The 23,521-nt window shown below is 47.9% G+C and overlaps 1 protein-coding gene across 1 annotated transcript in view; it reads left to right on the plus strand.

Annotated features, from left to right (window-relative positions):
* Nucleotides 1-90: 90 nt before the first annotated feature.
* EIF4G3 (eukaryotic translation initiation factor 4 gamma, 3) overlaps nt 91-23,521 on the plus strand; it is a gene marked incomplete at its 5' end in the record, with an annotated part of 43,160 nt that continues 19,729 nt past the window's right edge. The window contains 10 exons of the mRNA XM_008942636.1: nt 91-257; nt 7,803-7,891; nt 9,896-10,145; nt 12,667-12,800; nt 13,987-14,112; nt 15,124-15,234; nt 18,895-19,065; nt 20,071-20,268; nt 20,951-21,097; nt 21,391-21,627. Of these exons, the coding sequence (XP_008940884.1) occupies nt 91-257; nt 7,803-7,891; nt 9,896-10,145; nt 12,667-12,800; nt 13,987-14,112; nt 15,124-15,234; nt 18,895-19,065; nt 20,071-20,268; nt 20,951-21,097; nt 21,391-21,627 (1,630 nt within the window). The remainder of the gene's footprint in view (nt 258-7,802; nt 7,892-9,895; nt 10,146-12,666; nt 12,801-13,986; nt 14,113-15,123; nt 15,235-18,894; nt 19,066-20,070; nt 20,269-20,950; nt 21,098-21,390; nt 21,628-23,521) is intronic.

The following is a 23,521-nucleotide window of genomic DNA, read 5'->3' on the forward strand; positions in this document are numbered from 1 at the left end:
CACCCCGCCGCCGCCCTCGCCTCCCATTTCGGTTCCTGCTGCTGCTGTTACCACTACGACTCCTTCTCCACCTCCTCTTCCATCTCCTAGTGCCCTCCCTGTTGTCCAGGGGGATTTGGAAGGAGAGGAGGGCACAAGAACTACTCTTAGCGAAGAGGTAAAGGATACTGAAAAGAAGGAAGAGGCGGAAGCGGATGGGCAACTGGAGGAGAGCACAGAGGCTCAGAGTTTGAACTCGAGCAAGAGTCCTGGCCCAGGTAAGTGCTGGGCACCATGGTCACGTGCAGTAAACTGGAGGATAAAGGGTCTTTAGGGTGGTTCTTCCATCAGATGTTTCAATTTTTATCTGCCAGAAACCGACCTGATTGTGCTGTATGACCATTATTGTGACTGCAAAACGCTCATCTTTGTTTGCAGGGACAAAAAAATACTCATAATTGTTGATTAAAGAGGTGGCCCACTGGGATGCATGTCCCAGGGCTGGCTGGGTTCACCCAGGGCAGTGATCTCACGTGCTGGTAACAGGGTTCTTTCTTGGATCATAGATTTGAGGACGTGTTGCTCTGGATTTATCAGCCTGCACCTAAACCCCAACTAACATCCAGACCTTGAACCTTCTGAGCCAGCAGCTTTTGGAAATGGGTGGGGTGGGGGGTTTTCCAGTGGTAAAATTGTGTCACAGAGTTACCAAATGTGGGTAAATCAACCTGACCCTTGAAGCTCTTCCCAGACACCCACACCTCAGTCTGCCCAGCCTTACTTAACAGTGTGTCTGGTTTTGCTCTGCAAAAGTAGCACGGGAGCAAAATTCCCCCATCACCTGGCTCAGCTCAGCTGTTCTCACTCCTGGGATTTTCAGAAATCAAGGTGCTTTAGAGCAGGACGTGTAAGAATTTGTTGCAAATGACTAAAAATTGACATTCCTGTAGCTACCTTTTCAAATCCAGGCAATTCCTCTGAGCGTTGTTCTCTGCCTTTGGTTTCAGCATCCTATCACGTCGCTGGCTTAGCATTTAAGGAATTAATATAGACCACTGATTTTTTGGGTTTCTTTTGCTGTGTTTTTTGTAGAAAGTGCTTTTTTTCAGGTCTTCCTGGAAATGAAACTGTGGCGAAGAAGTTAAATCAATCAATTCCTTGTATTTAGCTGCTGGGGGGAGTATAATGGTGGCTATTGTGCATGCCTGGCAGTGTTAGAGCATTTCAATGTGTCACATCTCTGACACCCTGTTTTGCAGTCCTTCCAGAGCTGTGGAGCTGAGCGTGTTTGTTTAAGTATATCCTTTGAGTTTGGGGAAGTTTGGGCAAGAAACAAAGGAGGAACAGTAGGCTGGGATTTATTGGTTTGGTTTTTCAAAAAAGTAACATATAAAATAGGGGGTTATTGAGTTTATTCTTTCCTAAGCAGGCAGGAGATGTGCAGTGGCATCAGTAGCATCTAGGGCTACACTCTGCTGTGGATTAAATGAAATGAAAAGCTGAGACTGGCCTTGTTCCATAATTGTGTAATGCTGCTGTGGGTCAATATGCTGGATCTTAAATAAAATCCAATACCTAGGGAAGATCAGAAAGATCCCTTCACTGTACCAGTCACAGTTTGGGGTTTTTTTTTCCCTGTTAATCTTTTTCTATTTTTATTTTGCTCGGGTCATTTCAATGCTCTGGCACTTGTTGTTCTTTCAGTCTGAGCTACTTCATAACACAAATTAATTTCCATACAAAGTAGAGAAATAGGACTCTTTGTGTAAAGAAGGTTTTACACAGCCAGGGTGCAGCTCACAATGTTATTCCTTGCTTTGTAATGACCTGTAGCTTAAAAAAAAAAATTGCTTACAAAGTTTTGGGCTTTTAATTATGCAGAAGATTAATTTTGATGCTCTGATGTCATTAAGCTCAACAGCCCATGTTAGCCAATGCATTGGCTTTGGCAACAGAGCAACAAATATTTCTCAAATCACATAAAAAATCACTTGAAACTCTGCTGTTAAAAGCTCAGTACTTCAAGGAAAGCAAGATGCTCTCTAAGCTGGTTTTTTGTGCTCTACCCTTTCTTTAATGATGCATTTCTCTGCCCATCTTTTTTATTTTTTTGAGTAAGAATTTTCCAATTCTTCCTTGGTGAGAGGAAGAGATTTGAATAACACAGTCTGGAGATGACTGCTAATTCTGGGGTCCATCTAGGCAGAGGGAGGGACTGCATGGCTCTGCCATAGGCTGGAAAATAATGGTACAGAACTTCAGGAACAAGGAGAAGGGGCTGTAGTATTGTTTGGTTTTTATTCTTGGACTAAAGGCCAAGACTGGGGGGTTTATTTTTAGTGATCTCTGGCAATGGGATAGAAATTGGGAGCTCAGTGCTCCCGTGCTTGGTGAGCATGAGCTCGGTGACTTTTGATATTTCTTTGGGCTTCTGAGCAGAAGTGGCCACAAATCATGTCATTTTATTCCCTTTAATGGGAGCTGATTTGATTTGACTGGGAGACTACTCGGACCCAAGACCTGTAAGGATAATCTGATTGCTGCAGCACTTACTCATGGGTGTCCTTTTCATAGTTTTACTCTGACCTGCCTAAAAATGTGGGGGTTAATCCAGCTCTTCCCTGAGGTGGTGGGGCAGTCCTGCTGAGACTTGCAGGTGTAGCCTGTATTTTGGGATGAAAGCCACAGCTTTTCAGGGATGAGAAAATTACTTGCTTGTTCCTCGAGTGCTTTGCAGAACACACTTTCTACCTGACAGTCAGAGAAACAAGACTTTTAGTTTTGCTCCATCAAGCTTTGGAGAGAGAGGGAGACACAAGGACATTCAGACCACAGAGGCTTTCCCTTAAACATCTTTATTTTCCAGCAGCTCTTTTTTACAGCTCAAGAAAAGGAATTTTCCAGTGCTTGCAGGAAGTGACAGGAGCTGAGCAGAGCTGACCCTTTGGGGATCCAGCAGAACCTCTGCTCTTTGTGTCCCACTGGCATTAGGTCAGAAGATGTCTGCAGGAGGACCTGTGTTGTATTCATATTTTGCAGAAATTGGACCATGTTTGGGTTTCCTTTCTATTTAACACTGTAGTTACACATTCTATCTACTCTTGGTGCCTTAGCCTCTATGGTGACAGTGATGTTGGTGGTTCCCTCATGATGTCTGATAGTAGCCAGTTCATCCATAGCCTGCTCATCAGTGCTTCTGCTTGCAATCCCCAAAGAAATGGAGGAGATTTGGTGGGTTTCAGAGCATTAAACAGCTAAGAACTGTCATCTTCTTTATCCTGCAAGCAGCATGTTGTACCTGGGCATATGGTTTCTTCCTGCTGTGATTCAGTTCTGAGCATTCACCAAAATGAGGGGTTAGAGGAGACTTGTTCACCCTGTTGCAAGTGTGCAGGCAGCAGATCTCATTCCTGCCTGCCCAGGAAGGATTGTCTTGAGGTTTTCAGGGTGGGCAGAGCTGTTACTGCAAAAGGCAGGAGCACATGGCTTTGGAAGTAATTAATTCCTACTCATCTTCATTACGTGGAAAAAAATACAGATATTATCAAGAGAGGAACTTGACTCTCACTAAAACATTGCTCCAGTTAAAAGTCATCAAGGACATGCCATTATTTTTGTTATTAAATTCTGGTTTTTCTCTAGTAGCTTTGGCAGCTATGGTGAGGGACCAGGATTGCTCATGGAACAGAACAGAAAAAAATTTGGTTGGTGGAGTGGAATTTCTAAAGAAGAAGGTGCTACCAGAAGCTGGAAGCCTTTAGGACATGCTCTGAATGCCTGCCTTTGATGTAATCTTTCTGTCATGGCTGTTACAAGAAGCAAAGAAGAAAATAGGAGACTGATGTCTGTCCCAGGCAGAACTCTGAGGAACGTAGGAAGCCAAAAGAGCTTGAATACGTGTTGAATTCAAAAGGCTGTTTCTTGCAGAGCTAATTTATGAGATGTTTTTCAATATAAAGTAGCCCAGCTGACTGTGAGGCCGTGTGTTTCTTAGCTGTGGAGGCTGTAACAAGCAACTTGGGGCAGTCACTGGAAATATCTTGGAGCAATACCTCCAGCACCCAGAGCTGGAGAGCCGGAAACATAAATCAGGTGTCACAGTTTTCTTGATAGGCTGCCAGAGCTCGCTGGAATATGTTCTCTTTCCCATGAGCTGGAAGGCAATGGTGAGTCTTTGCTTTGGCACATTGGCTACGAAATAAAAAGTGTAAGAGCTGGTATTAATTTATGCTTAGCAGTTGGCACCCACATCAGAGAGGAGGCTGCCTTCTCAGTCTCCCTTGGTGGGCCGTGGGCTTGCTGGGGTGAGTGTCTCCTGCAGAAAGATGTTCCACTGAAGGACATGATGTGGCTGGAGAAATGGGCTGAGGTGGGGTAGGCTCTGCTGAGCTGATTTCCCCAGTCTGATGGTATCAGCAGTGCTGATCTCCACCATAGTCTGGAAATAAGGATTTGTTGCTCTTGCCAGCTCTGCTCTAGATCATTGTCACTGCTGTTACCTCACTTCTTTTTGTAAGCAGCAATAGGCAGAGAGCTCCTGGTGTTGGCTGGGCAGCAGGACACTGGGTCTGCTGGTGTCCCTTCTCCAGTGGGAAGAAGCTACCACCTAACACATTGAAGTGGGCTGAAAACAATGCTCTGGAAGTGTGTGAGTGCAGGCAAAAATGAACATCTATTTCAGCAGCATTTTGAACTACTGGTGTGCATGCAAAATGCTTAACTTGAGGGGACAAGGAAATGGAGAGGAAGACCAGAAGTGTCCAGAGATGTCCCTTGCCAGGAGCCAAACCAGACACGTTACCTTTTGGGTGCTTTGTGGCTCACATTGTGCCTCACAGCTGAAACTCCATTTCCAGGTAGCACCGTCGTCCTGGTTGGATTTTGGGTTTAGCACCTAAACTCACTTCAATGTTCTAGGCATACATTAGCATAAATTCTCCTATTGAGTCAGTTCCTGGAGCAAAAATGAGAACTTGACAGAAAAAAAAAAGTAAATCTGATGTCTGCTATTTTAAGAGGGGAAAAATTGAGCAACGTCTCTGGAGACCTCGCCGGCACAGCTCGGAAATGCAGCGGGTGTTAGCGTGGAGTTACAGGCTGCAGACCCACAGCCAGAGCTGCTGCCCTGGCAGGGCACAAAGGGCAAGTGTCCAGCCCAGCATCTGGCCAAGCATCCTCCTGTGAGGAACCCCAGAGCAGGACAAGAATCTGCACGGCTGGATCGAGGCAGAAGCTGCGAGACTCGTTCGGGAGGCTCAGCAGCATCACAGCCTTTCTGGGGCTTGCTTGTGCCAAAAAAAAAGGTGAAAAAGATGGATTGTGGAGAAGGGAAAATGTTAACATCCTGACTGCTGGGGGAGGAAGCACCCTGAAGCTTGGCCAACCCCAGATCCACGACTTTGAGTTCATTTCTACGTGTTTAATGAAATGTTGCTTTACACCGTGGGTGTTTTCTGTAGCATAGTTTGAGCTTGAGTGGAGTGAAATAAATTAAGAACTTTGGGGTTAATCCTTTGAGTTACTTGGCTATGACAATATCTAGCTCATTACTGCTCAGATGGGACCCCCTCCTTGATGAAATCCCTGTAAAAGTGTGGAAGTGATGTTACCAAAGTGGAAGGCATCGTGTCACGTCTGTGGGGCTTGATGTCCAGCTGTAATACAGCTGGCAATACACTTGTGAAATTTTCACTACATCTCAGCAGGTTTTGTGGTGGGTGGAACTGTGGGGCCTCGCTGAGGTCCATGCTTTGCTAAATCACTGGAGTTACTACCTGCATGGCCACCTGGTCCTTGCCCAGCCCCAGTTTCACCCCAAGGTGGTGAGAACTACTCGGCAGCTGGTAGGAGGACACGGGGCCCTGCTGTAGCAGGGTGAAAGCTCATCCCCGTTGCATAAGGTGAAGCTGTTCTGCAATCCCCAGCTCCTTGGCTGTTTCTCCAGTCTCCTCTGAGCCCCAGGAAATTCAGGGTCACTGCTGGGGCTCTGCCCTGCTCCTAAAGCTCCTCTGCAGGTGCTGTGATGGATGGGGTGTGCAGGACTCAGGGTTCAGGACACCAGGTTGATTTCTCCAGCTCCTCCATGAGCTGACAGCTCTGGGAACAACAATGATTCTTCCTCTCTGCTCTGCTCTGGTGAGACCCCACCTGGAGTGCTGCATCCAGCTCTGGAGCCCCCAACACCACGAGGACCTGGACCTGTTGGAGCACCTTCAGAGGAGGTCACAAGGGCTTGGAACCCTTCTGCTGGGAGGCTGAGAGAGTTGGGGTTGTTAGCTTGGAGAAGAAAAGGCTCTGGGGAGACCTTCATGTGGCTTTTGATTACTTAAAGGGGGCTTGCAAGGAAGCTGGGGAGGGGCTTTGTAAAAGGGGTTGGAGTGATAGGATGAGGTGTGATGGCTTCAAACTGGCAGAGGGGAGATTTAGATTAGAAATTAGGAAGTTCTTCACTGTGAGGGTGGTGAGACCCTGGCACAGGTTGCCTGGAGATGCTGTGGATGCTCCATCCCTGGAGGTGTTGAAGACCAGCTTGGATGGGGCTTTGGGCAACTGGCTCGAGTGGGAGGTGTCCCTGCCCATGGCAGGGGATTGGAATGAGGTGATCTTTAAGATCCCTTCCAACCCAACCCAGTCTCTGATTCTGTGAATACTTGAATTAGACTTCTTTTTATTACTGTTAACTTTTGCTTTTGTGGTGATTAGCACAAAGATAAAAATCTTTTCTCGTGTTGCTCTTTGGGTTGAGGCCAGTCTGTTGTGAGTTCCACTGCCTGTTGTGAGTTCCACTGCCTGCCATGTCTCAGCCCTCCAAACAGGGAAACACTGAAGAAGCCACTGAGGCTCCTATGTTGCTTTTGGGGCAGTGGAAACATAACCAACCCAGTTTCCTCTTTGCCCATAGGAACAAAATAAGCCATTATCACACTTTTTTCATTGAAGAGCCTTTCAAAATTGTATTTTATTGTGATAAAATAAGTGCCTACTGTGGTTTTTCTGGAGTATCTGCTAGAAACTGAAAGCTGGAGCTGGAAATGTGTTTGCAGTAACTGTCAGTAATGAAATCAATCCTGTTTACACCCTGTGGTAAATACTCATGTGTGCCTAGTATCAGAATTTAAGCTGGTAACACTTGCAACAGATCATGAGCAGATTTCATTAATGGTTTTGTTTCCTCTTAATATATTGTGTGGTTCCTTTTAACCTTCTTTGGGGGGAGGAAGTGATTGGAGTAAATCACTGCTGATCTTAAAAATGTTACATAGTGTTTTCTTCAGCCAGGGGAATTAAGGAATGATGGAATTGTTAACCTGCTTTTGAATTAAATTATACATCAGCTCAAGAGAGGCAGTAGTGCTGCAAGACTGAAGTTGTCCTTTTGGATGAAATACTGGAATTTTCAGCCTGTTTATGGTTACAGTCCAGATGCTGGTTAATTCTTCTAACAGCTCTTGAGAAGAATATGTTGAGAACAGCCTCCACTCTGAGCCAACACTTGATCTTTCCAAAATATCCAGCTTGTGAAGGTTTTCTTTTGCCCAGCGTGATCCTTCTACTGTTGGTAATAAACTCCTTGCTATCACAAGTACCATTTAGAGCTTAAATGAGCAACCTGTAAAACAATTCCCATGTTTTAATGTCACACTGATGATTGTGTCATTGCTGCATGGAGGCAAAAAGGGGTTCTGTCAAGCTGAGTCCTCTGCAAGGCTGCAAGTGCTTCTCTTTCTCCTATGTAAAAGCAGCACGAGAGGGAAGGGTGTCACCCACAGCCAGATCTGCTCCCTGTCATTTAGTGTTGTAATAAATGTACACTTGTATTGCAGCCCAAACAGCTGTAACTGCACCAAAGACGTGGAAGAAACCAAAAGAGCGGACCCAAGCCACTGAGGAGGGGATAGAGGCAGAAACAGAGGTAAGAGGGGACCACAGTCTTGCTTTGTCCAAATTCAGTGATGATGTTGCTCCTGTTAAACTGTCTTTGCAACATGTTTCTTCCCAGTTGTCTCACAAGGATCCAGGGCAGACTTTTTTTTTGTAGAATCACAGGCTGGGTTGGGTGGGAAGGGACCTTTGAAGGTCATCTAAGTTCCCCTGCAGGGAGCAGGGACATCTGCAGCTAGAGCAGGGTGCTCAGAGCCACATCCAACCTCCCCTGGGGTGGTTCCAGGGATGGGGCAGCGACCATCTCTCTGGGCAACCTGTTAAACATGTTTTTGGGAGGGGAACTGTGATATTTTCCAGAATTTTAGTCTGTTCCCTGTTGAAGCTCTTCAAGTTCCCTCCTTCTTGCCAAGTTTGACAACTCCCAGCACTCAGTGACGTGTAACTGCTGTCCCTCCAGTGAAGGAGGAGATAAAAATGGGTTTAAATCCCTTAGCACTGCCCCATTTGTGTCCCTGGTCACCACGGTGACATTTCTCAGGTTCTGGTGCAGGATGGTGTCATAGTGACATGGCTGAAGGTTCATTTTCCTGAAACCATCTGATGCAGAAACTGGGAGAGGAAAACTCTGACGTTTTCAGGCAAAACGACCTCGGCAGTCATTATATGAATAATGGGAATATCCCTTACTGCCATTCTCGTAGGGATAATGCAGGAGGAACCTCCTTTTTTAATACCCTGGGTAAAACTGGGGTAGGAATAGATCACAGTAGGGTAAGAGATTAAAAATACAAGAATTCAGACTGCCCTGTGCATATATATAACACCTGATGTCGACCAGATGCGATGCAGGGGAGCATCACTGCTTTACCCTAAATTTTTCTTTATTAATCCTCTGCTAATTCCTCCACAACTTTCCCTTACCACAAATACCCACTCTAGAAGCCTGTGGTTGTAGAATAGATCTTGAGTCTGGTGGATAGTGCTTCATCCTTTGTAAGCCAGTGTTTGTGGTTCTCCACGACACAGCAGACAGGCTCCTTTATGCCTTAGCAGTGAGATATAAGAACTTTCCCCTCTGTTTCTAGGGGAATAAAGGCTTAAAATGCTCACGTGCAACGTATCCCACTGCAACAGCTGGTCTGTGTGTGGCAGAAAAGCTGCTGATTGGGTAATCCAAGGAAATTAGAAGCATCCCTGCACTGGTTTCCAAGCCAGCGAGCAAAGGATGTTGCTGGGCTGCGCCAGCAAGTTTGTGCTCCACACGCTTTCTTCATCATTCAGGGGAGGAGTCGTGTCTCCTGGGGCTCTCTGCGTCCTCACCAGTGCTAATTTTTCAGAGTATCTCCTTGAAAAAATCTGCAAAAAGCATTTTAGGAGGCGGTGCCCTCAGGTGGGGAGGCGAAAGGATGGAGAGTCTCTCCCGGAGCATCCTCCATTCAGTCTTTTCTTTGTTTAATGCTTGGATGTGTTGGGTTTTCTCCCAGGAGAAGCACGTTCCTAACGCCTCCTCTGTCTGAATGCAGAAGAAGGCTGTGTCCTTGGAGAGCTCTAAAATTAACAGCCAGGGATACCAGTAACGCTTCTTCCTGAAACCAAGATGCTGAAATTGTGGCTGCTTGTCACATTACTTCCTTGGCTGGGATCTGCTCCAGTTAGCAGCACCCATTGAGAGGCAGGATCCTCTTTAAGGTGGCTGCAGGAGAGGAGAACAGCGAGGTTGTCATTCCAGGCTGGGATTGCTCGTGGCTGTCATGCTCTAGGGCTTCACACACACACACACACACACACCCCAGGAACTCCTGGGGATCTCGGGGGCGATGCAGGGTCTTTCTGGTTGCACTGTTAATTATCAGTGGGTGATCTCTGGGAGGGAACTGATAAATCACCCAGCTGCTCTGGGTCTTGTGCCAGGGGGCTGCTTAAGATGCTACGTGCAAAAACGCTGCATGACTAAATGAAAAGCTGCTTCGTGTGCCTCCAGTTTTGGCAGGGCGTTTTTAACGTAACCTCCGTGCTTCCATCTGTGCTCCAGCCTAAAGCAGAGGAGGAACTTTCAGGTGACACAGTACTTGAATCCGAGCAGGAGAAAATGAGCCATGGGTTCCAAGTGGAGAGAGACCCCACTGAGGTTCAGAAAGCGAAACCTGTGGAGGAGAACGGAGAGCAGGAGGCGGAACCTGTGCGGAACGGCGCCGAGAGCGTCTCGGAGGGAGAAGGAACTGATGCAAACTCAGGCTTCACAGAGAGCTCCAGCGAGGGGCCCGTCTACCAGTATAAACCAGGTAAATCCTGTGCCAGACTGGAGTGCTCGCTGGGGTTTCTGCCTCCCTCCTTTAAAGGCTGCCAAGGCCCCGTGTGTCCTCCCCACGGACGAAGGGAGTTTCCAGTGGGGCTGGAGCTGGGCACAGCTCTAACCAACAGCACCCACTAACCAGCAGCCTCAGGGACACCTCCTGGGGGAGCACGAGAGGAAAGTTGTTTCTCTTGCTGCTGGTAGTGAAGAGAAGAGAAAATCCCAGAATCCTTGGATTTATTGCACGGGTGGATATTGGCTGCAGCACAGGGGAAGTGGTGGTGAATTGGTTCCTCTGGGAGAGACAGCTGGGAATGATCCAGGAAATTCCATATATGCAGACATACCTCTTCAATAAGAGATTGGAAAGTTCTGATTAGGTCCTAAATAGGAGTGTGTGTTTTTATATACAATGTATAGTTTATATAGGTTTAATTTCCTGACTAAACAGTTGCATAGATTTTCAGATTTCTAGAAGAGGAAGGAAAAGAAAAGAAACAGTTTGTGGTTTTCAGTCCAGGCTCTGCTGTTAAACTGTGAGCATGCAGTTCTTTTGATAAAGGTCCTTTTGATAAAGATAATTCAAGTGTGGGCTCCCAGGATGCAGCCCTGTCATTGCTGGTTAGCACTGGATATGGTCTGCCTAAGGAGTGGGTTTATTATTTATTGAAATACTTAATTTGTAGCCCTGAACCTCTATTAATTCACCTCATTAAGAGAGACCTTGAGACCGACTTAATTCTCAGTTGCTACCAATTTTTAAGCAATTCCTTGCTCAGGTGAAGGTCCCTCAAAATAAATTAGTCATTTTCTTAAGAGCTCAGAAATTAAAGAGTCTAAAACAAAATAAGGAAGGGCTGTGAGAGCTTGGACATGGGATGGGGAAGGAGCACCACTGTGAAGTGATTACACTATGGTGCTTACTCCAGGCTGGCAAAGACAAAGTTGCTTTATTTTATTAATTTAGTACCGTGGTATCATTAGGAGAAAATGCAGAGCCCTCCTGATAGTTTACCACACACTTACAATAGCTTTACCAGCTCATTAGTGAAGCACATCTCCAAGTGAATCCATAATTCATCAGCCGTCTCTCCGAGCGATCCCAGCCGAGCTGGGTGCCTGTTCACTCTGCTGGAGGGGCTGGATCCTTCCCTGGGAAAGCCACACGTGTTGGATTTGTCTCCTGCAAAGCTGACCTTGGCTGCTTGGTGCAGTAATCCTTGAGTTCAGCTCTGCTCTTTCTAAACTCAGGGTTTTTGCCTTTTGGTCGACCGTAGCGGGGGGGGTTGTGTGTTTGATCCCAGTCTCTCCCCTCACTGGGGATCCAGAAAACCTGCCTGTGATGCTGCCCAGCTGCTTTTCACATTTAAACAGCTTGTTAAGGACTTCCCAAGAGAAGGAGCTGTACATATAAACTGGGTTCTGTTGCTGTCAGTGGTTTTCCATGATAAATGGAGGGTGGTGTGGCACTGTGTGTAGGCAGCTGGTTGGGAATTCAGGCTGGGCCACAGCTAAGCAGCCAAGTCACATTCTGCACCCCTTTATCCCAAAGCCCTCTAGGAAGAAACCTGCACAAAGAGCTAAAAATTGTAATTACTGTTGTATATATTCATCCCCAGTTATTAAAACTTGTCACTTGAAATAAATTCCTGGGATTTTATTTCAGGGATGAGGATGGTGAGAACCCAGAGACCTAAAGCCAGTGATCAGGGACTGAAATAAATAATAGAAAACCTTAACAACAAACCTGAAATACAAAGGTGGCATCTCATACAGACACTTTCCTTCACATACAATTGTGCCACCCACTCAGAGGCCTGACTAGCCAGCATGGGTGCTGAGCAAGCCTATGTTTGCTGTCCTAACTTCAAACAAACTGCGGCTGGCAAAGCAAATCCTCTCTCTAGGCTACCAGATGCTGACTCTCCTTGTGCTGAAATGGCTGGAGGTTTATATTATGATTTGCATCAGGCAAAGTCCTCTACACCCTCAATGTCCTCTGGAAAAAAATGGGTGAAAAACTGTAGTTCTTAGAGCACTGCCTGTGGTTGTGTTTTCTTTTGGTCTGCACCGTTATCTCCAGCACGGGTGGTTAAAGACTCGGTGTGTTTCCAGTTCCAGAGGATCTTTTTGTTCTGTGCCAGGCTCTCCTCTCCTCAGCTCCCTTTTACACAAAACCAGCTGCTTCAGCTTTTCCATTTTCAGCAGCCACCGTGACTCATCCCCGTTGCCTCGTATGGCACGAGAGCTGAGGTCAGAGTTAACACGAGATGACATGGGTGAGAACTGGAATTGGTGATGGGGTCGGTGTGTGGCTGCTGCTGGGGTTGGCTTGGAGACTCCCCATCGTTCGTGTTCCTTTTACACAACCTGTATTCCTCTCCTCACTGCCTTCAGAAGGAATAAAGTGCAGCTGCAGCCGTCTCTTCCCTTCGGCTTTAGCGGGAGCACGTCTCGGCGAGGGGAGGGTTTTGTCACCTCTGAATCTCGGGCCCCTCCTCTCCTTACAGAGCAGTGGAAGCCCCTGGACCCGGAGGGGAAGAAGCAGTACGACAGGGAGTTCTTGCTGGATTTCCAGTTCATGCCAGCCTGCATCCAGAAGCCAGAGGGGCTGCCTCCCATAAGCGATGTGGTTCTCGACAAGGTGAGAGGAGAGCCGATCAAACAGGTACGTGCAGGTGTTCTAGTCCAAATCTTGCTTGGCTCCTGGGCTGTTTCGAGGCAGATTTTTGTTGGGAAGGGGAAATATTTGGCTGATGTCACATTACCAGACTCCTCAGAGGGAGGTGTTGGTGCCTAACCAATGTGCCCAGCTGATTTAGAAACAGAAGAGTTTCTCACTGTCTATCTGGATTAAGTTATAGTGGCTTGTTATTAAATTTTAAAATTATACTGCTGTGAAGAGCTGAGGATATAAGCAAAGCACAATGGAAGGGAGAGAGGCAGAGCCTTCCATTAGATCAGTTCTACGCTTAAAAGCATAGGCAAGCATTCGAACAAATGGGGTTTTTTTGGTCTGAAACAGTTGGGTGACTGTTTATGAGCTGATCTATTAAAAGATCTTTAAAACCTTGACTATGGAGAAGCTGGGTGATTTCTCTCCAGCCTCATTACAGCTGTGATTTTCCCTGCTGTATGTCTGCACTTATTGAAATACTTGTTATTTCTGAAGTGCTGACACCAAGACCTTGTTCTCTTGGTTAGAACTGTGCAGTTCATTGATTTTGAGGTAACCACTACAGACTTGTTTTGAAGAGTCAAGCTCAGCGCAGGGTATAAGTGACCTCACGTGCAGTAATGTTTCCATTCTGAAATACCCAGACAAATTGTAAAATGCAGCTTTGTTCCCAAAATTATTTCATCCACCTACTGGTTTTCCCTGATTGCTTCTCACTGCTCTGTCTGCTTTCAAGCTTCCTGTGCTCGGTTGGCCGTCTGTCTTCTTAACACAAAAGATGTTTGTTTGAGGGAAGGCAGCAGTTTTGTGATCCAGAACCAAGACTATCACATTTGTTTTGTGAAAGATGGGCTCATGTCTCCACAATTTTATCCTCCAGAAGTCATAGTCAGCCTTGAAATGTTTCAGAACTCGACCTGTTTCCTCAGTAGGCACTTGGAGAAGATGTATTTTAAATTAAACGTGTATTTTTAGTCTCAGCATGGATGCATAAAACTCACAGAATCACAGAGTGAAAACTCACAGGCTTTGTTAAAGCATTAATTTGGATATGAAACATGACTATTATGGTTTAGCAAAGATTGTCTGTAGACCTGAGTGAACGTTGGTGGTGCAGCACCCACTGACCAGGTCCTGTTTGTGTGTTCTGCAGGTCAACCAGCCGAAACTGCCCCTGCGAACTCTGGACCCTCGGATACTGCCTCGAGGACCAGACTTCACACCGGCCTTCGCTGATTTTGGGAGGCAAGCCCCCGGTGGAAGAAACGTATCTGGAAGTGTGAGTTTACCCCAACTTGCTAATTTAAAAAGTGGCCTTAACACCAGTGAAGTCCATCCTCACGCTTTTGGGCCTCTTCAGATAGTCAGGATGAATGCAAGGGTGATGTTTGCTTGGCTGCCAAAACGTAGGCAAATTAGAAAAACAGTGCGGATGTTTTTAACTGGTACGTATTGGTCTTAAATGGATTTGATCTCCTTCCCCTCTTCCCCACGTGAGAGCTGTGGAAACACGTTTCCACGGCGAGGACCTGGCAGTCGCACGTTTCTCCTACAACACCCCGGCGTCGGCGCGTGTCCTCACAGGAGCTGGCTTTATAAAGTGTGCCAACAGAGCAAATACTGCCCAAAAAATCCCAGGAGTATACACAGCACACACAGACGTTCTCCCTTTTTCAGTGCTTCCACGTCTTGCTTTGCTTCCGTCACTTCATTCCTTGTTTTCTTGCCTTCTCTGCTTTTTGTTCACCTTCCCTTCTTTTCCCCGTGTCTGGCTTTGCCCAAACTCTGAAATCCCTCTCTAGATTTTTCCTTCTCTTGCCATCTCTTTTTCTTGGGGTGCAGGTGCCCCTGGCATAGTGCTGCCCAGTCAGCTACAGCTGGAGGATGGAGGCTGCCTCCATTAGGTGCAGTCATTGATTTCTCATCCATCCATCCCTCTCTCCGTCCATCTCTCCGTCCATCCTTCTGTCCATCCATCCATCTAGATGCCTCTAACAACACTGCTGTCATTTATCCTTCAAAACTGCTGGTTCCAGAAGAGTTCACTGAATACCCTCGACTTCCAAGTGTGCAGATGTGGGGGGGGCTCAGCCTCAGACCCGTCGATTTTGACTTGATGTGATATTTGGGGTTTGTGAGCATTTCTGTGGCCGGTGCCTCAGTTCTGGGGTCCATGGCCATGCCTTGGAGCAGCTCCAGTGCCTCCGTTTCTCTCAGACTCCACCAGCCCTGAAACCTCAGCACTGTTGGCGCCTTGGTAACGTCCCTGTCACTCTTTGTCTTTCCACAGGCCTGCAAAGTGCAGAGCAACCCTGGATTGCCCTCCCTGGCTCGGTGCGGGTCCCCAGCATGCCCTCTCTTGGTCTCGCCTCACCCACCACTGAGGAACCTGCCGATAGGGGTAAGCCACATCCCTCCCTCTCCCCCCGAGTCTTTGCACCTTTTTGTAGAGTTGTCTTTTTCCCCAACGCCCCACCGTTGATAAAGAATGACTGGCAGAAAACTTTACAAAAAGGTGCAACAGTGTTTTTAAAAAAAAATAAAAAAAAATAAAAATAAAAAAAAATAAAACCCAAACCAACAAAGCAAAAACGAAACAAGACTTGCATTGTACCCCTCTAGGCAGTCTTCAGTGGTGGGTGGGACATCACCAGCTGAGGGCATGCTGGGACGTTGGCCTGAGCGGGACCCGCGAGGGGTCTGCACTTTGCAGACCTGTGGAAAGGGGGAGAAAAGGTAAGTCCCGCTTACCCCGTTCATTTGGAGCATTCAGCACATAACATACATCTCCCATCTGCGCCTCCCAGAGCAGAGCCTTCCTTTGCAGCTCCTCTTCTCCAGGAGGGTCGGAAGGCGACGTGGTTCGAGCGACGCCGGCGGTTAGGGGAGCAGAAGGGGTTTCAGCCCCGGGCAAAACCAGACGCTCTCTCCTTGTAGAGCATGGCAGAAGCCTGCGCCCGCGCTGCCCGCCCGCTCGGTCACCCCACCCCTGCACAGGCCATGCCCATAAACCATCCGAGCCCCTGCCTGGTCCTCGCCCTCCAGATAACGCCGAGCAGCCCAGCGCTAACAGGCTTTCGGCCTTTTGGTTTGTCGCACCCTTGGCTTTTGTCTTTTCGTGTCCTTCTTTTCGCTTAAACGTGTCGTCTGACTGGTTTGAGAACTAACCACCAGCACGAGGGGTGGAGCTACGCAGGAACAAAACCCTGCATGCAAATCCTGCGCTTCCTAACGGAGCCGTGGGGGTAGATGGGGGGGAGCAGGGCTGGAGAGGACCCGTCCGTCCCCGCGCGCCGAGGTGGGGTGTGGCTCGGTTCTCCTTCCTGAGGGGGTGGAAACTTGAGTTGCCTCTGTTCTTGTGCTTCCCTGGAAGGCAGAATCACTTCTAGCACCGACCCTCAATTCCACCCTCTGCGTTGGAAGCCTGTTGTAGAGGGAGAGGTGGTTCTTGTAACTCCTTGGGTGCTTTTTAAGACGTTACCATGATGCGTGTCCTGCGAGCGGCAGCGAGCCGTGAGGAGGAGCAGCAGCTGGCACTGAGGTGCTGTGGGTTTTGGGCTCCTCTGCAGGAGGCTGATCCCTGTTCCTTTCTGCTTTCCTTTATTTTTCTCCCCTCTTCATCCTGGTGACAGGTAATTCAGATTAAGGTGGCAGCATCTGGCAGGTCCTTCTCCGTGCCTTTGGTGGAAGGTGTTTCAGTGCAAGCTGTCATCACAGGTGCTACAGAACCATTCTTTTTGCCTTGGTCTGGGTTACAAAAAGGAGGCTGGGCACGAGCTCAGGCACCTCTTTAACTTCCCACTTAGTTAATTCAGAACCAAAGAAAATCCCATATTTTTTCTATTAAAAGCTAGATCTGTCTATTATTTTATTACACGTTCTACTCACTCCTTTTAAGACCTAATCAAACCACGTGAACCAAGTTTATTCACTGATATTAGAAGAAATACAGCCATAAAGCCTTTGTTCTGTTAAAGCACTGTAAGGTCTGGTCTCACAAGCAGTCGGATATTCACACTGATATTCAGGAGGTGCACGAGTGCTCCTGGCACCCATCCATTTTGCCAGGGAAACAGTTGGGTCCTTCAGGGTGACTGCTTATTCTGGGTTGGCTCTAAGAGCCAGCCCTTGGCTTTGTGTGGACCCGTACCCGAGGAAGCGCCGTGACTCCGTCGCTCTGCTGTTGGGAGGCCCTTCAGCCCAGAGGAGACGGGGTGGCTGCAGGTTAATTCTTGTTGGCTTTTCCCCTCTTCCTGGGGGAAATGAGCCCGAAGGTTTTGATTTTCAGGGCACGCTGCCAGCCTGGCTCTGGTTACCAAGGAGGTGTGTGGGGAGGTCTGGTGCGCGGGGCTGAAACCCGCTGGGTTTCTGTTGCATTGGTGTCTGGTTTTCCAGCTGGAGGGAAGTTTCTTCTGCCCCTGGCCATGTGTTTGCAGCGTGGTTAGAACCTGGGCAGCAAAATTCTCTGAAAATGCATAAAACCAGTGGTGGGTGTCTCAAGACAGGGCTGTGAAGCAGGATCTGCTGTGTCATAGGGGTGTTGGTGGAGGGCTCTGGGTGCGAGCGGAGAGACGTCAGAGGGGGAGGGATCAAGAGCTCTTTCAGGAAGGTGTCAAGCACCCAAAGGCTCCTCGTTCTCAGTGCCTCGTTCCACGGTTGGTTTTTTGGGAGGCATGGGCTGGCAGGGTTGGGTGGCAGTTATGGCTTGCACCCAGAAGCGTTTGACTGCTCTGATGGGTTATTTCTGCACGTGCCAGCAGGACACCTCAGCACCTCGTGGCCTGAGGTGGTTGTCCTTGGACAGCACCTTCTTCTGTTGCTGTTCTCTCACACAAGAAGCCCACAGGAGAACTCCAGTGGTGCTGGTGATTGTTTGCCTTCATCAGTGGCACACGGTGACATCATCAAACCCAAGCCATTCAAATCACGGATACAACTCCTGCCTTTAAGGAGGATTTTGGATTTTAATCGTGCAAAACCAGGCTTGGGGCTGAGCTAGGACATGAGGCACCAGCTAAGAGCACTTTCCTTCTGCAGTCAGTGAAGCTGTTTGAATAACAGAGATGGTTTTGGCTCTGATGCTCATTGAATCCCTTTGCTGAACAAAGGAATGCTTTGAATGACCCATCTTTCACATGGAGGTTGCCTACTGCCCACTGAAGAGATTAATCACTGCTGGGGAAAGTAACAGGGCTTGATGGTGGAGCTTTGTTGCTGTGCTAATTTTTACATTGAGCTTGGACGTTTCTAATAAATGAGTTCAGAAATACAAAAGAGTGCAGGGGAAGAATAACCTCCCGACAACATCTGATACCTTTAGTCCTTAATCAGAAGCTCCCAGATGATGAAGAGGGAGTTTGGGGGTGTCTTGTGCCCTGACACTGGTACAGGAGATGAAAAACTCCCTGGTTTCAGCAGTTTTCCTACCTGATTTAACCAGGAGGGGCATCATGTTGTACAGGACTGCAGGGAGACGCTTGTTGCTATTTCAAAGTATTTCCCTTCCTTCTGTGGAAGCACGAAGAGTTTCACCCACATCTGTTAAGAGCCATTTTCTGCAGTGATTGAGCTGCACTGAAGCTCCATTCAGTGTGATTTATAAAATTCCTGTCCCCAAATGCCTCTCTTTGAAGCAATCTCCAGCGAAACTTCACCTTTTTGGCAAAGCTGCTAATTGATCTAATTGCTTGGGATGGTGTGTTTGAAATACACCTGTGAGGATTTATTTAATCTTTAAACAGGCCTCTGCTGTGATGTCTCAGTTACACAGTTTCTGGCTTTCAAAAGGCTGGTTTGGTCACTCAGGTTCAGTTCTGCAGCGTCCGGAGCGTCGCCAATGTGTGTAGGCAGTGGTCATCCCATATCTGTTTTGGGAAGAGCTGCCCAAGAGAGAAGTGTTTGGTGTCTTCACATTCCCTCTGACCAACCCAGGGTGTTGGCTCAGAGGCATCCTCACAGTCCTAGGAGGAGTTGCTGGTTGGTGGTGTTGGCGTGTGCCCTGGAGCATGTTATTGAGGTGGGAGTTTAAAAAGGGATATAACAAGGAATGTTTTTGTCCTAGTTGTTGAATGTTGGACCGAGGAGATCACAGCCAGGCCAGAGGAGAGAGCCCAGGAAGATCATCACTGTGTGTGTGAAGGAGGATGTCCACCTGAAGAAGGCAGAGAATGCCTGGAAGCCAAGCCTGAAGAGGGAGAACCAAACAGAGGACCCAGAAAATGTCAAAACCCAGGTGAGCAGGAGTGAGCACTCCACAGGGCAGCAGTCACGAGCAGGAGGAGGGTGGAAATCTGCCTTTGCTCTTATGCAAGGTGGTCAAAAGGGTGATGAATTCCTGTTGGAGTCACAGCTTTCCCCTGCCTTGGTTATTTATTTTGCATGTGTTTGTTCTTGACCTGCAGTTCAAATGGCAATCCTGTAAACTAAGCCAGTCTAAATAGGGAACACCAGACAACCTACTACCTCTCTTCCAGGATTGTTTTTCTATTGCTATTTTACTAGAATATTTCTGTCTCCACTCTAAAGCAAACAGCCTCAAACTTCCAGCACAGAACTTGCTTTTCATCCCCTTTTAGACTACATTTCTGCCCTGAACCTCAGCAAGACTGTGGTCCCTCCGTAAAATCCCCTCAGTTTGTCCTGTCCAGCCCCACAATGCTGCCCCTGAAGCTTTCTCTGGGTCTTTCTGCCCCTCCTGTCCTCTGTGGAGCAGCCACTCTGGGGGAGGTATTTTCCTGGTGGTCAGACTTGTGTTTTGTGGGCGAAGTTGGGATACTCTTGAAGGACACTGGAATTCTGTTCTCAGGGCTGATGGCAGCGTTGTTGATTTAGTTCCCATCCTGGATAGGGAAACAAAAAGTGCTTTGAAGTAAATACAGGAGAAATTGATCACCTCTGGTTGAGGGAGAAGGAGGCCACTCCCTATTAATTTATATCTCGTGGCTAAATTGATATCAAGAATATTTCAGTTGGGTGACAGCAAGGGCTTTGTGCCTCTGTCACACTTGAAAAGGCACTTGAGGGTTTCCAGAAACCCTGCCCTGCAGCCTGGGTCTTCAGTAGCTGATAGCTGAGTTAGGACTGGAGCCAGACAGTGCACAGATGTGTGTCTGTGTGTAACTCAACTTCCTGGAAGTTCCTATAGGACATATTCTTCACCTCTGAGTTGCATCCTCGCTCATTCCTGAAAGGCGCCTGTTGAATTTGGGCTTAAACTCACAGTTTTCCTGTCCTGTAGGAGCTGTTCCGCAAGGTACGAAGCATCTTGAACAAGCTGACACCCCAGATGTTCAACCAGCTCATGAAGCAAGTGACAGACCTGACGGTAGACACGGAGGAGAGGCTGAAAGGAGTCATTGACCTGGTCTTCGAGAAGGCCATCGATGAACCGAGCTTCTCGGTGGCGTACGCCAACATGTGCCGGTGTCTCGTCACGGTAAGAGCCACCAAAGTCAAGTGGGAAAGTCTCCTGCATGGCTGAATGCTCTACACCTTGTCCCCATGCACTGACTGGCAGTAACAGAAACATGGCAAGAGTTGAATGTTAGTTTCTGAGCGTAAACAAAAGTAATTTACATGACTAAGTTCTTTTTCCGCGCTCGCTGGCTGTGCCTGCAGGCAGAGGGCTCTGCTTGGAGAGATGTGGTGGATCCTGCTCACAAGATACCATGAGGCACCTTGGCAAAGTCCCGTTTCTGCCTCCTTTCAAAAGGGAGCCCAAGGTGCTGAGCCAGGGTTTGGGCAAATTTGAGACCAATATAACCCCCTTCTTGCCCCAGCCCTTCCTGACACACGGCGAAGGAGCAGGGCTCCAGAGCCTTCAGCCCAGAACAAGAGTTGTGAAGCAGTTTTTAAGCTTTTGAAAGGATCCTGTGAATGGCAGCATGAGCTGTCTCCAGGCAGAGGGGGTGTCAGCCAAGTTTTGAGTGTGACTTTACCTCTGAAATGTAAAACTCTGCTGGAAGTCGTGCCGTGCTGCTGAGCCCTCGTAGCCTTGCAGACTTCCACCGCCGAATATGAGGCGCGTGGTAAAATGTCACGGGTGGTTTGTAGGGGAACTCACTCGTTTGTGGAGTTCAGCTGTATTGCTGCTGATGTTCTCCTCCCTTCTCCCACAGCTGAAGGTGCCCATGGCTGACAAGCCTGGGAGCACAGTAAACTTCCGCAAGCTGCTGTTAAATCGCTGCCAGAAGGAGTTTGAAAAGGACAAGGCTGACGACGACGTCTTTGAAAAGAAGCAGAAAGAGCTTGAAGCTGCTACCACTGTAAGTGGTGTTTTTCCCCATAAATTCTCAGAGCTCCCTCTGAAAGTGATCCCTTTTGAAGACAGCAGTCGAGTCCGGGGAACTTTGGAGTGGAGAGTTTTCTTCTGTCACTGTGGCTGAGTATAATAAAAAGTGTTTGCCCTGACTAGTGAGTTTATACCAGCCTGCCTTTGGTTTGTCAGAGAAAAAGAGTAAACAGGGACAACAGGAACTATAAACATAAAACTGGATCTTTTTGAAGAGCCCTGTGCTCTGTGGACATGGCTTTTTAGAACTGTTTTTCTGTTCTGCAGCCAGAGGAGAAGACGCGGCTCCACGATGAGCTGGAAGAGGCCAAGGACAAAGCCCGACGGAGATCCATTGGGAATATAAAATTCATTGGCGAGCTCTTCAAACTCAAAATGCTGACGGAGGCCATCATGCACGACTGCGTGGTAAAGCTGCTGAAAAACCACGATGAGGAGTCCCTCGAGTGCCTTTGCCGCCTGCTAACGACCATTGGCAAGGACCTGGACTTTGAGAAAGCAAAGGTAGGGCAGGACCAGAAGAGAGAGATGAGGCCTTCGGGGCAGGGATGGAAAAATGGGTGTGGGGTGGTTTTACTCAGGGATTTATTATTTCTTCAGGAATTTTCTGGGCGCCATGAGGAAATCATCTGCTCTGCTGTGGATGTGTCATCATGGCCTGGCCTCGCTCCCTCCTCTCTGCCCCTTTCTCACAGTCTGTATCGTTTTCAGCAGTGTTCTCCAGTTGTTAGTTGTTTCTAAACATTTCATCCAAACACACAGCCTAGAAATGCTCAACATTTACATTTTCCCAATAGAACGTACCTCTGATCTTATGCTTCCCAAAATGTTAATATTTGGAGTTGTTTCTTTACTGTTGGAGGTTTCTGTTACCTCCGAAATCCAACCCTAAATATATTGTTTGGGTTAAATCTAAAAAAACCCTCATTAACTGGCCTGAACCCCTACCTGACCCTTGGTGGATGCATTTGTTTGGTGTCATCGCTGTCTCCAGCTAGGCTGGAATGAAGCAGCTGTTTTGTAGCTGCAGTGCTCCAGCATCCTCCTCTCGATTCTGCAGCGAATGTGTGCATAGCACGGAGCCTTACACACCCCATGAGCTCCTCCTGGCACGGACGAGCTGCTTCTGCTTCACAAAAGCCAAGCTTGGGATGAAAGAGAGCTCGGGGGTTTGCCAGAAAGCAGTCGGACCCGGCTCTGGAAACAAACTGAGCTAATTGTTTTCAGCTGCCTCGGGAAGGGAGTTCCCTGGATTGCAGGGATCGTGGCGGATCAATCCTGATTCTTTTGGGAAACACTTGCCCAAACGGTTTTGCAGAGTATTGCCCAAACCAGCCCAGTTTACCACAAAATCCCCCGGGCTAAACACCCCACGCTGGTAACGCGGCAGCACGTGCGTTACTGCTGCGGGTCCGGAAGGGCTGGAGCAGGGACTAAATTCCCCCACGTGCTTTGGGAGCAAAACAGGGTCTGGCTCCTGAGCAGTAGCTGAGGTCATGCTGGATGGGTCCTGGATGCTGTTTGGGGCTTTGCGAGTGAGGAAACACCATAAAACCCCACGTAGGGGTGAGCCGCGGCACCGCAGCGATGTCGTGTTACCCCCGGGGAGAAGCTGCCCAGGTCCTGTCTGTAGGGCTTGTTATTTCTGTCCAGATTGCTTGAGAATCCTCTATTTATTTTCTATTAATGGGGTAGACGTTTTATGATGTGTTTTTATTGAAGCTGAAGTGTTAGTGAGAGTTACAATTAAAGCTCCTGGACAAAGTCCATTTCAAATATTTTCCCTGTCATTCCTAACTTTGGAAACATTTGCTCTCAGAGCTGAAATTTTCCAAGGCAAGGCCAGAACCAAATTTTAATAGGGTTTTTCTTGTTTGTTCAAGAGTTTGACTAGATTTTAGTGAAGGGAGTGGGAAATGTTTTTGTAAAACTGTCCTGAAGTTCTTTGTTTAAAACAGCCAGATCCCCCATTTGGGGGAAAAAAAGGCTTTTTGGAGCCAGATGAGTCAAGTTTAGACCTCATGGAGGCTTCTCTAATGATGCCCTTTCATGTCTTCGTACAAACTGGTTTCATTTGCATCACATAGTGACTTTTTGGTTGAAAAGAAGCTTGTGGGACCTCAGCTAAGCTCATTGAACAGCTTCTTGCTGAGGGGAGCAGCACTTCTGCCCCCACTTCTCTTGCCTGACCCCAGCTGAGACAGTTCAGGGAGGCAGAGCATCAGAATGATGTGTGCAGCGTTAGTGTTGTGCCAGTTTAGTTTCCTGAGCCACTTTTTCTTGAGCTGAGGTGAACACACACAGAGCAATGTGAAGAGGAGGAGCTCAGAGGCAGAGCAGGACTCCCCTTTTCAGTGGCAGTCAGCCAGCAGATCAGCTCAGCTGAAGAAAAAAACAC

This window comes from Merops nubicus, unplaced genomic scaffold, assembly GCF_000691845.1.
Source record: "Merops nubicus isolate BGI_N331 unplaced genomic scaffold, ASM69184v1 scaffold16886, whole genome shotgun sequence".
Classification (NCBI taxonomy): Eukaryota; Metazoa; Chordata; class Aves; order Coraciiformes; family Meropidae; genus Merops; species Merops nubicus.